The sequence below is a fragment of the Ambystoma mexicanum genome, chromosome 5p (genome assembly GCF_040938575.1).
Source record: "Ambystoma mexicanum isolate Mex_15411 chromosome 5p, UKY_AmexF1_1, whole genome shotgun sequence".
Taxonomy (NCBI): Eukaryota; Metazoa; Chordata; class Amphibia; order Caudata; family Ambystomatidae; genus Ambystoma; species Ambystoma mexicanum.
This window is the reverse complement of record NC_090930.1, coordinates 23223018-23241795: the sequence shown is the minus strand read 5'-3', so window position 1 is coordinate 23241795 and position 18778 is coordinate 23223018. Positions and strand designations below refer to the sequence as shown.

General features: G+C 49.2%; 1 protein-coding gene across 5 annotated transcripts in view; it reads left to right on the top strand.

Annotated features, from left to right (window-relative positions):
• TAF1 (TATA-box binding protein associated factor 1) overlaps positions 1-18778 on the top strand; it is a 1380965-nt gene that overhangs the window by 1196663 nt on the left and 165524 nt on the right. For all 5 annotated transcript variants that reach the window (XM_069612352.1, XM_069612355.1, XM_069612353.1 and 2 more), the window contains exon 35: positions 4136-4252. In XM_069612352.1, coding sequence (XP_069468453.1) covers positions 4136-4252 — 117 coding nt within the window. The remainder of the gene's footprint in view (positions 1-4135; positions 4253-18778) is intronic.

The following is an 18778-nucleotide window of genomic DNA, read 5'->3' as shown; positions in this document are numbered from 1 at the left end:
ACAGGCGGGAGTGCACAGCCACAGGTGGAATCACTGTGGAGCCCCTATGACTCATGCTGTGAGAGGAGTTCCTGAGCAGCATCCTTTACATGGAGGGGATTGAGGGCATTGGAGACGCCGAGGCTGGTGCAGGGACACAAGGAGAAGGCAGCAAGTACAAATACATGTACATGTGCGCTCCCCCCCCCTCACTCCCCTCCCTTTTGCATGCCTCCACCATCAGGGTGCCGAACAATGGCCAAGCCAAGTGGCCTGACCCATGGCATTGAACGCACTGTCCACCCTTAGATGGCTGTACCACCCCGATAGACACACAGGTATGCACTTGGCACACATCCTGCATGTACCCCACTCCCCCTCCATGAACCCCGCCCCTGCAAGGTCATCCATCTAAGCAAGAAGACCCACGTGAGACACATTTCACCAACAACACAGTTGTCTACTCTGCATGTGATGTATAATGCATGACTGAGGACATGTGTGGCCAACAGCTGACAGCACATCTCGTCTCCCCAACAGGGACGCACTCCGCGGACAGCGACGAGGCAGGACCATCGCATGCACCCAGGAGAGGCGCCACACCTGTGCAGGCCAGACACACTGTCGGACACAGCAGGCAGTATGGCAGTTGAGCGACACCAGCACAGTCAACACAACCGCAGGCAGTGCCAGCCGCCACCACCACCCCAGACAGTGTCAGCCCAGCCACCACCACCCCAGGCAGTGCCAGCCACCACCACCACCACCTATGGTAGTGCCAGCCCAGCCACCACCACCCGTGGCAGTGCCAGCCCAGCCCCACCTAGGCAACCTGCACACACTGTTGTCGTGCCCTACAACACCACAGGGAGCGAGAGTACACATGCGATACAGGACAGTGCCCACACGCACGCCGGCCCCCCCGCCACATGGCCACAGACAGATGTTGCATGTGGATATTTCCAAAGAGCCAGACTCAAACGTGGAACAGGAAGTGGCCATGGACTCCTATCAACAGTATGAGGGGACGCAGACCTGGATTTAGTACAGCCACACCCCCAAGCCCACACAGCCTGCAACCACTGCCAGATGGTAACCTGCGTGCAATAAGGGCACGGCTGGACCAGATCGAGCACCAGCAGGTGGGAATTCACACAGTGGCTGGTGAGCAACTCACAGAAATGCGCAAAATCCGCAATACCATGCAGAGGAGCACCCGCCGCATTGCACGCGCACTCGGACAAGTAACACCTGCCATGGTGACACTTGGGAAAAGGGTGCGCGAGCACACAGATGCCTCATCTACCGTAGCAGGCCTTGCAGTTGACATTGCAGTACATCCGTGCCCAGGGTTCTGAACCCTCATCCATCAGCACACCCTCTGATGGCTCACTAGAAGGCACACCAAGGTCCATCCGCCTTTCAAACAAACCTGGACATGGTGGTCACGCTGATGCATACTGTTGTGTACTTAGAGTGGGCAGGGTTTTTTGGGGGGTTTTGAGTGGGTACGGTTTTTTGGGGTGGGTGTTGGGATGTACACTGCATATATATCCAGAATGCCACTCCAAATCATAAAAAGAAAATTCACACTTGCAGCCTTGAATGGACAATAAATCTTTGTGTGCATGCATTTATTGTGTGAGGTGAACAGTGAAGTGAGCATTGCCCAGGTAAATGGCAAACAGCATACATGAAAAATCTCAATGAGCTCCTGGCAGGTGATGCGACCCTGCCTGGCCTCTGCACGCGTAGTATTCGCATGTGTGCCATCTGCATGCATGCCTTCACCATCCTCAGGGGGGGCAGTCCACATATAGGGGCAGGGGTATGTTGCGCCAAATGCAGATGTTGTGCAACATGGCGCATGCCAACACGATCTTGCCCACCTTATCCGGCTTATGAGGCCCGCCCCCCCCCCCAGTATGATGTAGACATTGGAAGCGTGCCTTCCACACACAAAATGTGCGCTCAATTGCCACCCTGGTCTGAATGTGTGCATGATTTTACGCCAGCTCCTGTGGTATTTGTGGATTCCTCACGGGGCTCATCAGCCAAGGAAACGAAGGACCACATGATAGAACCATACTGAAATATTTTAGGAACATATGCTGCATCTTTGTATAGAAGAGCAGTTTGTGAGCATCTGGCTTTACTGGGTAGTTTCACCCGTTTTATTCTTGTCGATATCCTGTTGTACCGGACCGCCCCATTCGGAATGAGGTCCAATATACTCTAAAATAGTTGTGCCACATGTTTCTCACTTGTCCTTTGGCCATCTTCTCCTTTGGCCTCCTTCCTGCCCTCACAGGTCTAGAAAATCCATTTAAGGATAGCCCTCTCCCAGGCCAAACTATGGCTTTCGCAGGCAGAGAGGCAGTATGTGCTTGTTTCCAGATGTGGGGGCTGAGACTGTATGGCTATGGTCTCAGTCCACATATTGGCAAAAGTGTGTCTTTTGCTTGGTGGATTTGAAGGCAGGAGACTCTCCATGATCGAACATTTCCTGCCAGTTCGAATGGTGCATATCCTTTCCAGTGGTCGGCTCGGGGGCCACCACAGCTCAGTGTTCCGCTGAAAGGAGGACTCCTGCAGCCATTCTTTGCAGACCTCTTTGAAGCAGAGCATCATGCTGAAGACTCCTGGATGTCAGTTGCAACCAATCAGCATTACCGACAGCAAAGTCCTGGCGAAGCCCTGCTCCTCTGAGCTTATCTCCTGAAGACTCTCATCACTTCTGGACTGACCAGCTTCCTCCTGGGCCTCTTTGATGCACGGTCACAGTCCTAAGTTTGGACTTGGAATGCTGCAGACTCCCAGTTTGACACAAGAACTGTTGCCCTGCAGTTGCTGCTCAACAGTACGAAGAGGTGCCTTGCAGGACAGGGCTTCTTTGTCTCTGCACGAGGGTCACAATCTGTTTGAAAGTGGTGATCTTCGAGAGCCCACCAACACCATGTCCTGAAAGTCTCCTGACGCCATGTGCATCAAGGTAGTCTTTATCGCTTCATGCCAGGGTCATCGCGAGCTGTACAGTCACATTAATCGTCTCACCAGAGTGGGGAACCACTGACTTGCCTGACACGATCCCGGCCCCCAGACGCCCTGCTGCATGACCTTTTACTGAAGTAAGGGGGCCCAGTGAATTAAGTAACTCTTGGGGTAGTTCTCACTCGAATCGGAGTAAGGGAGTTGCGCTTGCTTAGCTTTTCTCTCCTCCCTTTCCGCCATAGGGTTTAACATGCTCCAGTCCTAACCCTACCGCTCACTTTCCAGGTTGTGATATTTGGAGTTCTAACCAAGGATCCCCGCCCTCCTGGGTATTGGAGGGGCCCCTAAATAACGTTGCTAACATTTGTTCTTGCATTCGTGGGAAACTTGCACTAACCTGTTGGCTTTGCCAAAACTTGCTCTGCTATTTAAAAAGAGGCCTTGCTCCCTACACGTGGTTGCCTTGGGGACTTGTGACACTTACGACACAAGGCCCCATTCATTTTATCATGGACGTGTTTACATGCTAGGCATCTTATATTCTAAGGCAGTGGCTCTACAATACTTGTTTTTCTTCACTGACTTTAGCACATACTGCTGGAGTTTTATTTCGGAACTATATTTAACTGTCTTAAGCGTGAAGTGTTGGTGATCATTAGCAAGAGCAGCCCATGGTGAATGTATATATGTGCCATTACTTGCCTTTTATTTTCCTTGCATAGTGTTTCTTCTGGCCTTATTCATATTGTGGTTTTCTACCTTCTGTCTAACTTGAATTATTGGAGGGCTCTGTGTGTGTTTCTTTGAACCAATACTCCACCCCTGCCTTCACCAGAGTCCATGCCTTACTGCTCAGTCACCTATCTTTCTAGCATGTGGCTAGACTTTAGTATCTGTTCCCTGCATGCTCACTAGAATAGGGTGGCTTCTTAGAATATTCCCCCAGGGTTGATTCTGGGAATCCATCTAAACAGGGATCACAACGCATTGGAAACCTGTGAAGGAAGGCAAAGTATGGCACCTATTGCTACCCAGTAACTTGCTTTCACATTGATATTGATATTTTATTTCTATCGCGCTCGTACACAAGTGTTTCCGAGCGCAAAAATCCATGTGGCACTGTAGGCCTTCTAACTAAACGTTTCTTTCCTTTCCCATCCTCTAGTACGACGAGCACTTGACGCAGTTGGAGAAGGATATTTCCACTGCCAAGGAGGCTGCTCTGGATGAAGCCGACTTGGAAAGCTTTGATCCAATGACACCTGGACCTTATACACCTCAGGTCAGTATTCTGCAATTCTGCCTTCATCTTCTCAAAGATAAGCAGTACTTTGGCATCCTTTCGGAAAGCTCAAGTTTATTTATTTATTGTGCATTTGTTAGGTGATTATGCAACAAGTAAATTATGTTTTAAAGCACCCACAGGGCAACAGGGAGGTAACATGGGATTGAAAATGTAACACAATGGAGGATAAAGATGGACCCAATTGGCCTTGTGAACATTCAGAGCGTGCAAGTGCACAGTGGGGAAGAGGGAGTAGGGGTGGGCTGAGCGCTGCTGTGCCTGTGCTCGTGGGTGAGTAGCAGATGTAAGTGCCCAGAGTAGGAAGTGCTAGGGAGTGTTCAGCTGCAATAAGTATGTAAGTGCAGGCCTACAGTGTCATGGGCCAGTGCGTGCCAAGGCAAGAGCTGAGGGTGGGCGGAGCCTGAAGGCGAATGGGTGTGGGAGGCCAGCGCCCCGAAGGACTCATAAGGTCCCGGTCACCAATCTCATCAACTGTGGGATTAGCAGACAAGGTGAACAGGAAACTCTTGAGGAGCTTCCAGAATTTCAGGAGATTAGGCTCAAGACGAAGAGGAAGGGGAAGCTATTACATAAGTGGGAGCCTGCTGAGGAGAGAGATCGGGCATCGGCTCTCTGTTTAGCGAAACGCATGACACTCCTTGGTACCAGAGGAATGTAGAGGTCTAGAGGGAGAGTATTTAGTAAGAGCAAGTTGCAGATAGCGTGGTCTCCGGCCCATGACACCCATATAGATGATGCAGAGAGATTTTAATTGGATCCTTGCAGCAACCGGGAGCCAGTGAAGAGTTTTTAGGGCAGGAGAGAGATGTGGTACCTGGGCTTGAGGCAAAGGATTCGTCTTGCTGCCCCATTCAAGATTAGCTGAAGGGATTGTAGGGAGCAAGAGGGTAGATTCAAGAGAAGGCTATTACAGTCGTCTAGCCTAGAGAGAACCATGGCTGTGGTAACATTGAGCCTCTGGGGGAAAGTGAGAAAAGCGAGAATTCCAAAGAGAAGGAAGAGTTGAAAGTGGGGCTTCGAGGAAAGAGAGAGAGGAGTCGAAGATGACTCAAAGGTTTCTGGCTTCAGATGAAGTAGAATGGGGAGAGCCCATAGAGGATGGCCAGAGTGAGGGGAAGAAAGGGTAGCAGGTGTCCCAGTAGGATGGATCTCTGTCTGGCTAGCATTGACTTGATATTTGAGGTCATGCATGGGTTATAAGCTTTGGACTTATTTGTGCATGCCGGAGTCCACACAATCCCCCTGGGTGTCACTGATAATGTTGCTCTGCATTCTCTAGTGTCCCCTTCCTCCATCCCTCAGCATCGTGGCTTTACCTGATGGAAGCCTCCTATGCAGTGACTGTTGTTGCGCCCCTTAGCATGTATGCTGGCTTTTTTAGTTTCCAGACTCTTTTGGAGAAAGAGGGACTATTAGTGAAGTCCCCTGCAAGTCCGATTGGTGGTCCTTCCCTTAGTAGCCCATATGGTTACCAGGGCAACAGTGATCTTTTAGCACCCCATGTTATCACTGAATGGTGTTTCTCGCTCAAAGTGCATTAGGCAAAGGTTGGTGGTAACTGGCAGTTAATTCATTTTTTTTGGCTGTGTTGTCCTGTAGCCTCTTTTCCACGTTGGTAGCCAGAAAACCCATATGTACTGGCCATTGGGCTACCAATGCATTTAAAGACTTCTACGCCCCTGCCATTTTGTTTTGTGGTCTGTGTTTAAGAACCACTAGAAATGCAAAACAAATACTTTTTGTGAGAGGGAGGGAGTGAGGGAGTGAGGGAGTGAGGGAGGGAGGGAGGGAGGGAGGGAGGGAGAGAGGGAGGGAGGGAGAGATATTACTGAACTTTCTTCCCTCTGTTGCTTTACCATAGTATGGGATTCTATAATGCTGATCTTACTGTCTTTAAAGTAGCCAGAGCACCCCAGGCTGAATGTGCATATGCTAGGAATGCGTGTTTGTGATTTACTTACCTGTGGTTTTTGATTGATTAGTCCAAGGCTTAAATAGAATTATATTTGTATACATTCCCCCCAACTTGTATTATTAAGAGCGATCTATGTATGCTTAACTAAACCTTTCACCACACTCTCCTGAGATTCATGATTGCATAACCACTGCCGGTTTGAATAATGCATATCCTTGCCATTGATGGGTTTGGGGGAGCTCCCAGTTCAAATCCTGGCTCGAAGGAGGACTCGTGCAGCCATTCGACAGATCATCATTGGAGCCAGGACCCCTACGAAGAAGTGCAGCTGACCAACATCGACTCCAGTGCAGTCCTTGTGAGGCCCTGCTCCTCTGTCCTCATTTCAGTAAGGCCTTCATTGGTGCTTCATCCGCTAGACTGGTGGAAACAACCAGTCTCGACCCCTGCTCAAGGATCCGTGTCTTCAGGTCCCTCGACCAACCAGTGGACTCATCAACTGTCTCCTGGGCTACCTCGCTGCAGCCGTTGACCGTTCCGAGTGCATGCTTAGAACTGGGAGGCTCTTCAGCTTGCACTTCAAGACGCCTGCTCCTTTGTTCATCCATTGAAGATCGCCACCCGACAATGGGGACTCCTGTTGCTATCCATCTTCTTTGCTCCCTGGAGGCGTCCTATGGTGTGATCAATCCAATGGAGTCATCACAGATTCCCCCGATGATAACCTCCTCCCTTGTGGCCAGAGAACGGCTGCCACTACCTGATCCTGACCCTCGGGGCTATATTATTATTATTATTATTTTATTTTATTTTTTTATTTATTATTTGTGTGTACAACCGAATAATCGATTTTTACACAGAAACCATATAAAACAAAAAGGAAATTCCTATAAATCAACATTTAAACAGTAAAAAGCATTAAGTAAAACAGGTACTATAAAATCGATTAAAACCTAAAATTCATATTGTAAACTTTCCTCTATCCCATAAACATCCTTAGCCTTTCATAAAGCCAATCAAGTGCTAACAGACAAAGACAAGAGACAAAGGAACAAGAAACAAAAGGTAACCAAAGAGAACAAAGAAGACACAAGCCTTCTGTATCTTCCTCATTCTAATGTATGATGAAATGTATGATACAATGGGACCTTTCAATAGCGAGTCAGAGGAATGATCCACTCAGATGCAAGACCTTGATGACGTTAAGATTCAACAATGTTTCCTGGCCCGCTATGAGGCTGTCCCAAAACATTTCAGAGAGGAGGTGCTCCTCAGTTTCAACAAGCTGACGCAAACTGCCCTTTCTCAAGTGCCTTCGCATTCCATCATGAGATGCCCTTTTTTTAACATAAGGAGAAAGTGATGTTGTCAATATAGGTTTTTGCATATGGTCTATGGTATGGATCCAGTCCATCTGTATAAGAGCCGCTTTGGTCTTGTCTGGATTAGTAATGAGTCTCCACGTCACTATTACAGTCCACAGGGGCTCCCAGCACCTATCTCTGGAGAGTGCATAGGAAGGGTGACCTTCGTTGGGGGCTGTTATGAGGGAGGATAACATGGGAGGAGACAGCCACCAGGGAATTGTCATGGCTTAATTGGATGAAGCGCAGTATCCCCCATTCTTCCATGAGGAAGTCCCTTGATACCCAATACCCTAATTGCCTATTCCATATCTATTCCCCCGTTTAGGGAAAATAAAGAAACTCTTTCCCAGCATCCTTCAGGCCAAACTCCCCTCATAACCTGAAGTGGAAAAGCTCCAACAAAACCCTTTTCAGTTCTAATTTACCTTCATGTAGAACTGATCTTCCATATGGAATCATTGAGAAAGATTCTCCATGTTCTATGCATCAAGAACCATCAATGAAGTTCAATTCCCACCACCACTAAGTCATCAGTTAATATCAGTTGACTTCAAGTCCCACAACCACCTAAGTATTGAGACGAGGAGCATAATGAAGGAATTGATGCTGAGCAGCAGGAGCTTCAAACTCAATGAGCATGCTAGTTGATCGGTGTAAGCACTTGTACGCTAGACTGTTAAAAAATGGTAACCAAACTGTGAGAGAGAGCTCAGGGAAAGACGTCCAATCTCCCACAGAGGTGTAGGAGCGCTTGAGGCATGGGCCGGTGTGGCGCAGCAGAGGAGCTGTCCAGAAGAGAAAGGGAACAGCGCTGCAAGAGTGTGCGTGCTGTGGAGACTGCAGGAGATGCGAGAGGAATCCTGGGCGCTCGGCAGCTTGAAGAGGCAGTGGTATCCTTAATGGGACCTGAAAGGAAGCAGGCCTGCAGGAGCGGAGCCACGGAAGAGGGTGAAAAGATGTCCGAGCAGCCAATATGAATGCATGAAGTGCAAATGTGCGGAAAGTACAAGCGAACATTCAAACAGATATATATACTGAGTCAAATAAGTTGTATGTGATTGTGGATATAAAGAGAAACTGTACAAATGTGAAGTCCTGGCAATAATATACCAGGCAGCTGCAAATACAAGAAGAGAAGTCCTGGCAGGGGATTGGCAGGCAACGTGCAAACCTACAAAAAGTGTCAAGCAAAGACATTGTTTGTTGAACAAAGAAGGAACTTGTGTTAAAGAAGGACCTTTTGTTAAAGAAATACTTAAAAGGCTAAACAGCTTTACATCTAACAGGATTGTTGTGGGCCAAGAAAGACACAAAGAACTGTTAGATCAAGACATATTTGTGATACCAGTGAGGAATCCAGGGGAAGGGAATCACCCGCTGGAACCAAGGTCTTTTCCAATTTGGAGATCATTTACATTGGAGCTGTTCTATTTTTATGAACACTTTTTGCCAAAACCATGTTAAAGACCTTCCCCTTCTCACTTTATTATTTAGTTTGTAGTGTGAGGGTCAGAATAGAACGTTTAGACACAATGACAGCTTTTGATTTCTAACATCCTGACCGACAGATCCTATATTTTTAGTGGTAGGTAAGGAAACTCCTCTTAGAGCAGGGTCAGAGAGGAATTTTCACAACCCGTTTTAGTTAATAAAAGTCTTAAACCAAAAACATAACTTTGTGCCCGGCTTTAATTTCTGACCCCTCGCAGAGGTCACCTGCTCCACAGAAGTCTTCATTTTCTTTTTCCACCTGGTGCTGAGCTGGAAAGAGCCTGGAACTGAGATTTAAGCACTGCGACCGACCAATACTAAATCCTGCGTCCGAAGGTGAACTCGCTTGGGACCAAGCACAGAAGATTGTGCCCCCAACAGAATCCGGAATCTCGGCAGTGGTCTCTGGAGAACTCAGAGCCACGGGGGATGAGTTAACACACCTGTTCCTTTCCCACATGCTTTCCATAGTGTTGCCTGGGCATAAAGTCCTTTCACTATCTCCCTCTTTCCTGAATTTGTTCGGTGGAGGCCTGTTCACATATCCCTTCCTAGGCCTATCCTGGTATCTGGGATTGAGTGAGTTACTTACCTGAACTTTTCTTGCCTTTTTGATTTCTGAAACATTACCAATGGCATCCTGAAAAGTGTAACTTTGAAACTGATGACTTTAGGGCACAAGGTACCAAGAAATCTTAGGACAGGACTTAATAAATGTTGGGGAGCTGTTTTATGGTTACTCTAAAGCATGGGTGCACAACATACGGCCCGCGGGCCAGTTGCGGCCCGCCATGCCCTTTTGACTTTGTTGTCTTCCGGGCCGGTGAAAACACTGGCCCTCATTGGCTCAGCGCACACACGCATCACGTCGCTCCTACGAGCCACGTAATGCGTGTGTGCTGCACCAATGGAGGGCCAGCACTACGGCTGGCGTGGTCCATTAGGCTTGATGCCGGAAGGCGTTTCAGCCTTGGACCACGCCAGCTGTAGTACGATTCCAGCGTTCCAGCTTACCTGCCGCTTACCTGCCTGCCTTCCAGCACGTCTCCGGTAAGTGGTCTGTTTGTGTTTGTGTGTCGGGTTTGTTTTGCTTTATGTTTGTGTGTATGTGTGTATGTTGCGGGGGGGGGGTGTGTCGGATGTGTATGAATGTTTGTATTTGAATGTATTTTGTGTGTATGTTGAGATGCGGGGGTGGGGGGGTGTGTCGGATGTGTATGAATGTATTTGAATGTATTTTGTGTGTATGTTGAGATGTGGGGGGGTGTGTGAATGTTTGTATTTGAATGTATTTATGTGTGTATGTTGAGATGCAGGGGTGGGTGGGTGTCGGATGTGTGTCGGATGTGTATGAATGTTTTGATTTAAATGTTTTTTGTGTGCTGAGTTGGGGGGTGGGGGTTCGGGTCTGTATGGGCGCTTGTTTGAGAGTTTGCTGATTTGGAGGGGTGGGGGTTCGGGTTTGTATGGGTGCATGTTTGTGTGTGTGCTGAGTTGGGGTGGGGGTTTGGAGTTGGGGGGGTGGGGGGTTCGGATCTTTATGGGTGCATGTTTGTGTGTGTGCTGATTTGGGGGGTGGGGGTTCGGGTCTGTATTGGTGCATGTTTGTGTGTGTGCTGAGTTGGGGGGTTTGGTTAGGGGTGAGGGGGCCATGAGGTGGGGGGTTTGGTTGGGGGTGAGGAGGCCATGGGGCATAGTGTTTGGTTGGGGGTGAGGAGGCCATGGGGCATAGTGTTTGGTTGGGGGTGAGGAGGCCATGGGGCATAGTGTTTGGTTGGGGTGAGGGGGCCATGGGGCATAGTGTTTGGTTGGGGGTGAGGGGCCATGGGGCATAGTGTTTGGTTGGGGGTGAGGGGGCCATGGGGCATAGTGTTTGGTTGGGGGTGAGGGGGCCATGGGGCATAGTGTTTGGTTGGGGGTGAGGGGGCCATGGGGCATAGTGTTTGGTTGGGGGTGAGGGACATGGGGCATAGTGTTTGGTTGGGGGTGAGGGGGCCATGGGGCATAGTGTTTGGTTGGGGGTAAGGGGGCCCTGGGACATAGTGTATCTAGGGTCAATAAAATATATATAAGTTAATTAAACAGGCGAGATACAATAACTAAATAGAAATAAATGATAACAATGGAAAATGTGTAGTACAAAATGTAAGTTTGAAATGCAAATAAAAATCGTTACCCCTCAAAAACATTCTTTTTCCATGTGTTTAGTACAAATTGGGGGTTTAAAAAGCCTCCTGCCACGCCCCGCCTACCGCCCCGCCCACATTTACTTTTCGGCCCACTATAGCCCTCATGTAAGGTACTTTCGGCCCTCTGTCAAAATCAGTTGTGCACCCCTACTCTAAAGTGACTCTACTGAACTATGTGCTCCTGACTACTTATCTGTTTTACGCTGGCTATTTAATGTTATGTAATGCTTTCTTCCTTCTACTAAGGGTGATTGTTTATATCTGTTTGTAAGTGTGTGAGCATTTTTGCCTAGAGGTTTAATTTCCTTTGTGCATTTTAAAGGCCTAATAAATAATTGTGTATGTGTGTACTTCCCTGTCTAACTGAAATTATTCATGTTGCTCTTTGTGCCTCATTGTAGCCCTAGACCACTCTCACACTCTTCTGAGTCTAGACCCTACTGCTATGCTACCTTACCTTGGCTGGGTTGGCTTGCGTTCAGTGTCTCCGAATTTATTTGTAAAGAGAAGGATTTTAGGAGGCCATCCTATTTATGATAAACAGGGGAAACCGTGAGAGGTTAGCCAAAACCCAATCAAGGTAGGTGGATGAGCAGTCAAGAATTAGTCTGAGGAAAAGTGTTAGGGAGTTTTACAAAAAGTCCACCTTTTGTAAGACTTTAAAAGACCCACACTTGGGACACAGGGCTCCAACTCTTAGTGTAGGCCTGAACCACACACGTTTTGTTGGTAGTAATGGCTGAGCAGTCAGGCTTATCTTAGGAGGGAGGAAGGGCTGTATGAAGGTACAAAGAGCTTCGAGTATACACATAGGCCAAAGAAACACTGACGCACTAAAAGTTATATAACAATAATGGTTTATTTTATATGTACACTAAGCTAAAGGTCAGTGAACTAAAAGAACTTTGTTTATTTATGCACGTGTGAAGCGGACGGTTACATCAGCGTTCTCGTTCTCCAAGGCCCTTTCGAGGAAAGGACCTTCCAACATGGGCCCGCATCACGTCAAGGACCAAGAAGTCTTCTGTGAGGAAAAGTAAACTACGCACAGAGCTTTCAGAAGCAGCTCTTGTTTAATGTCAATTAATATTTATACGGTAGTACTTTTTTTTAACAATCCACACGTTTATTTGAGGCAACTGAACAGTGACTTGAAGGTTCCTTGCTTTTTGATAGTGCAGGTTAGTTTGTATATAGTAATTTAAGAAGGCTTTTGAGGCAGTGTAAATAATACAATGAAGACACTCCAGTTCTTCTTTAAAGTGTTGCAAGACAATTATAAGAAGGAAAACAAGACCTGTACAGTGAGCAGGGCACTAAATCTTAGGCACCAGTACAGCGAGCAGGGGACTGTATCCCTGGGACCCGTACAGTGAGCAGGACACTAGATCCCATGGATCAGTATAGCGATCCTGGCACTGTATCCCTGGGATCTGTATAGTGAGCAGGACACTGTATCCCTGGGACCTGTACAGTGAGGAGGACCCTAGATCCCAGGGACCTGTACAGCAAGCACTGCACTGTATCTCTGGGACCTGTACAGTAAGCAGGACACTGTATCCCTGAGACCTGTACAGTGAGCAGGACACTGTATCCCTGGGACATGTACAGTGAGCAGAATGCTAGATCATACGGATCAGTGCAGTGAGCAGGGCACTGTATCCTCTGGATCTGTACAGTGATCAGGACACTAGATCCTAGGGATCAGTACAGTGAGCAGGACACAGTATCCCTGGGACCAGTACAGTGAGCAGGGCACTGTATCCCTTGGACCTGTACTGTGAGCAGCACACTAGATCCCAGGGACCAGTACAGTGAGCAGGACACGGTATCCCTGGGACCTGTACAGTGAGCATGACACTAGATTCCAGGGACCAGTGCAGCATGCACTGCACTGTATCTCTGCGACCTGTTCAGTGATCAGGACACTAGATCCCAGGGACCAGTACAGTGAGCAGGACACTGTATTCCTGGGACCTGTACAGTGAGCAGGACACTGTATCCCTGGGACCTGTACAGTGAGCAGGGCACTCGATCCCAGGGATCAGTACAGTGAGCAGGACACTGTATCCCTGTGACCCGTACAGTGAGCAGGACACTGTATCCCTGTGACCCGTACAGTGAGCAGGACACTGTATCCCTGGCACCTGTACAGTGAGCAGGACACTGTATCCCTGGGACCCATACAGTGAGCAGGACACTAGATCTCATGGATCAGTATAGCGATCCAGACACTGTATCCCTGGGATCTGTATAGTGAGCAGGACACTGTATCCCTGGGACCTGTACAGTGAGGAGGACCCTAGATCCCAGGGACCTGTACAGCAAGCACTGCACTGTATCTCTGGGACCTGTACAGTAAGCAGGACACTGTATCCCTGAGACCTGTACAGTGAGCAGGACACTGTATCCCTGGGACATGTACAGTGAGCAGAATGCTAGATCATACGGATCAGTGCAGTGAGCAGGGCACTGTATCCTCTGGATCTGTACAGTGATCAGGACACTAGATCCTAGGGATCAGTACAGTGAGCAGGACACAGTATCCCTGGGACCAGTACAGTGAGCAGGACACTAGATCTCATGGATCAGTATAGCGATCCAGACACTGTATCCCTGGGATCTGTATAGTGAGCAGGACACTGTATCCCTGGGACCTGTACAGTGAGGAGGACCCTAGATCCCAGGGACCTGTACAGCAAGCACTGCACTGTATCTCTGGGACCTGTACAGTAAGCAGGACACTGTATCCCTGAGACCTGTACAGTGAGCAGGACACTGTATCCCTGGGACATGTACAGTGAGCAGAATGCTAGATCATACGGATCAGTGCAGTGAGCAGGGCACTGTATCCTCTGGATCTGTACAGTGATCAGGACACTAGATCCTAGGGATCAGTACAGTGAGCAGGACACAGTATCCCTGGGACCAGTACAGTGAGCAGGGCACTGTATCCCTTGGACCTGTACTGTGAGCAGCACACTAGATCCCAGGGACCAGTACAGTGAGCAGGACACGGTATCCCTGGGACCTGTACAGTGAGCATGACACTAGATTCCAGGGACCAGTGCAGCATGCACTGCACTGTATCTCTGCGACCTGTTCAGTGATCAGGACACTAGATCCCAGGGACCAGTACAGTGAGCAGGACACTGTATTCCTGGGACCTGTACAGTGAGCAGGACACTGTATCCCTGGGACCTGTACAGTGAGCAGGGCACTCGATCCCAGGGATCAGTACAGTGAGCAGGACACTGTATCCCTGTGACCCGTACAGTGAGCAGGACACTGTATCCCTGTGACCCGTACAGTGAGCAGGACACTGTATCCCTGGCACCTGTACAGTGAGCAGGACACTGTATCCCTGGGACCCATACAGTGAGCAGGACACTGTATCCCTGGGACCCGTACAGCAAGCACTGCACTGTATCCCTGGAACCCGTACAGCAAGCACTGCACTGTATCCCTGGGACCAGCACAGTGAGCAGGACACTAGATCCTAGAGATCAGTACAACAAGTAGGGCACTGTATCCCCGGGACCTGTACAGTGAGCAGGACACTGTATCCCTGGGACCTGTACAGTGAGCAGGGCACTAGAGACCAGGGACCAGTACAGTGAGCAGGACACTGTATCCCTGGGACCCGTACATTGAGCAGGGCACTGTATCCCTGGCACTTGTACAGTGAGCAGGACACTGTATCCCTGGGACCCGTACAGTGAGCAGGACACTGTATCCCTGGGACCCGTACAGCAAGCACTGCACTGTATCCCTGTGAAAGGGGCCCCTAGGGGTCCCTAACGTCTATGGAAACAAGGCGAGTCACCACACACGATAGATACGCCAGACACGAGGTTGTATTCCCAACGCTAGGGTTTATTGCAAAGCAAACGTCTCAGTTGGCCAACTCGGTCTCACTCCCCGCGACGTGTATCTCTAGACCTCGAGGGACGCAAGAGAGTGAATTACGTACATCAGTTAGATATATACAAAATGCATATCAAACAATCAGCTATGACATGTTTAACACCCCCTTTATTGGGTTTCTTTGAACTTGGTGTGATGATGGACATTTTCGACAACTATGACACCTTCAAACATCTATTCTAGTAACAATTTGCAATTTGTGAGTGTGGAGGCATCTTTCAGTTGTTGCACAGAACACAGCGCTTCTGTTCTTGGAAGCGAGTTACATACGGGGGGAGAGTTGCATTCCAGACCTTGCTATCTATGAGGTGCTATTCGTGTCCTGGGAGCCGACACGCTCTAACGGGGCTCAGCAAAGGGGGGGCCGTAAGAAGAGCTTAATTCAAGCCTTTAGCTGCTTTATTCTAACATATTCTACCATATAACGAGACTGGCTGGCAGCTGCGAAACGATTAAATGCTCTGCAGCTCTGCTTCAAGGCTACATTCGGGAGGGAGCCGGGCATTCTTACTGGCGCTGCCTACGTTGTTTCAGCGAACTCTTGTTATCCTCGCGGCCCTGCGGCCTTGTCCTTTTACGTGCAGACAACAATGTTTTAAAGTTGAGCAGTGTAAGCGGAAAATGTACTGCAAAGCAATAAGAACAGAAAGCAATGAGCAATGGTTAGAAAACAAAATGGCGATTCTTGTTACATCAAAATGGCCGTTCATTGGCAAATTCGAAAACCTATATTCTGTCATATAGTGCATGAGACGGTTGGCCCACGGCCATCAAAATACGTTTGCGGTCACAAAGTAGAGGTATCCATTTTTCTAGACTGACACCTGGGACCCGTATAGCAAGCACTGCACTGTATCTCTGGGACCAGTACAGCGAGCAGGGCACTGTATCCCTGGGACCTGTACAGTGAACAGGACACTAGATCCTAGGGACCAGTACAGTGAGCAGGACACTGTATCCCTGGGACCTGTACAGCAAGCACTGCACTGTATCCCTGGTGCCCGTACAGTGAGCAGGACACTGTATCCCTGGGACCCGTACAGTGAGCAGGACACTGTATTCCTGGGACCCGTACAGTGAGGAGGACACTGTATCCCTGCCACCTGTACAGTGAGGAGGACACTAGATCCCAGGTACCAGTATGGTGATTAGGGCACTAGATCCCAGGGGCCAGTACAGTGAGCAGGACCCTGTATCCCTGTGTCCTGTACAATGAGCAGGGCACTGTATCCCTGGGATCTGTACAGTGAGCAGGACACTGTATCCCTGGCACCCGTACAGTGAGCAGGACACTGTATCCCTGGTACCCGTACAGTGAGCAGGACACTGTATCCCTGTGACCTGTACAATGAGCAGGGCACTGTATCCCTGGGATCTGTACAGTGAGGAGGACACTAGATCCCAGGGATCAGTACAGTGAGTAAGGCACTGCATCCCTGTGACCTGTACAGCGAGCAGGGCACTGTATCCCCGAGCCCTGTACAGTGAGCAGGGCACTGTATTCCCTGGGTGTTTTATTGAGCGGGGCACTATATATATCTCTCGTTGTGGGATTAGGGGCCTAGGGGACAGTACAGTGGAGGAGATGTCATCTGAAGAATTGTTGAAGGTGATAGAATGAGAGTTGGTGGCAAGATCTAGAGAAGTATTGAAAGAAGAGCTGAATGAAGATTAGAAGGAGGGAGATAAGTCAAGATTGAGGTTAAGGAAGATATTGGAGAAAACAACAAGGATTGTGAAATGAAGGAAGATGCTGGTGAGGATGTTGGGAATATCAAAGGATGGTGGCAGACGATCAGAAGGTTGGTGGGGAGAAAGAGGAGGGAGTGAAACATTAGGAGGTGAATAGAGCTTCATCTGAATCTGGGTGCTGCAACATCAGGATGAGGAAGGTGAGTGAGGAGCTTGAGGAGGAGGAGGAGGAGGTTGGTGAGAAGCCAGAGGAGAAAGAAATGGAAGCGGTAGTGGCCCCAGAAGTGAGAGGAGCCGGTACAGAGCAGAAGAGAGCAGTGTAGAAGTGGGAGGATGCTGGGAGAGAAGAATAGTGATCAAAGGAAGCCGATAAGGGTGGTACATGTTAGAGAGAGTGACAGAGTAGGAATTTACTAGAGCTTGAGAATTGGAGAAGGTATAAAGAGGAGGAGGGACCTCAGCCGGCAAGGTGGGGTCATTGAGGAGGACGTGATCTGAAGGGGTGGATCCCTAGGCAGGAGGAATGGATAGGGCTGGACCTGCTAAACACGGTATCACCTGATAATAGAGAATACAATTACATTAATGCCTACTCATCCTTCGAATGCCTCGTCTGCAGGCTCTCTGTCTCTTAGCCATTCCCTTACTGTGGCTACCATCTATCGGCCACCTAGTCAGATCTCCTCCTTCCTCTGAGTGGTCAGACCTCTCCTCTTCCCTCCTGGCCTCGACCACTCACTCACTCCTTCTTGGAGACTTCAACATCCACCTGGATGCTTTCTGCCCTTCCTCTGGCCCGACTCACTCTGCAGGGCATACGCTGGATGTTCTGATCTCCTCTGACCTTCGCCTTTCTAGTCCTCTCACCACTCCTCTCTCCTGGCATGGAGTGATCACTTTCTCCTTTTCTTCCCAGCTCACCCTCTCTATCCCCCATACCAAGCCTTCTCCATCATTGCCACCCACCTTCTCGGTCATCAGACCCATGAAGCGTGTGTCATTGGAGGCTTTCGCTGCCACTTTCTCTCCCCCTCTTACCCCTTTGGCTGACTCACACCCTGACACAGCCCTTTCCATGCTCCACTCTGCTATATCAGACACTCTCTATGTTCTTGCCCCTGTCATGAGGATCTGCCTGAAGACGAAAGCCAAGTGCAACTCCTGGTACGACTCCGTCTTCGACACCCTTAAACACAAGTGCAGGGTGGCTGAGAGAAAATGGCTTGTTTCACGTACATCCTCTGACACATTGGCCTGCCGGCTGCTCCAAAGGCAATACCGGCTCTCTGTGCGCACTAAGAAGAGAGCTCACATCCAAGCCCGCGTCTCTGAGGCATCCAACAACTCGGCGAACTCTTTAAAATCTGCAAAGAAATGGCCAATCCTGCCGCAGTCTCTACCTCTCCTGTCCCTTCCCAAGCCCTCTGCACGGCCCTGGCTTCTCTCTTCATCTCTAAAACTCAGGACATCTTGTCCTCTCTTTCCCCCTCTACTCCCTGCGCTTCCTTGGGCCCTTCTGCGGCCACCTCTCCTCCCTCCTTCTCTGCCTTTCCCCTGTTCTCCCCAGATGAGGTTTTTAGACAAGTCCGATCTATGAAAGTCTCGTCTAAACAGGTTCACCCCTGTTCCTCCGAAACCATCAAGGACCCATTGACTCCCTGGCTCCTGCCCTAGCTGATTTCTGTAACCACTCCATCACTGGAGTCTTCCCCTCCCCCCTGAAGCACTCCCTTGTGCGTCCACATCTTAAGAAACCCTCTGCCGACCCTTCCTGCCCTGCTAGCTATCGCCCAATCTCCATCACTCCTTTCCTGGAAAAACTCCTGGAAAAGCTGGCCATCTCCCAGCTTAATCTTCACACTGAATCTGTTGGTTGTCTCCACGACCATCAGTCTGGCTTCAGGGCTGCCAGAAGCACGAA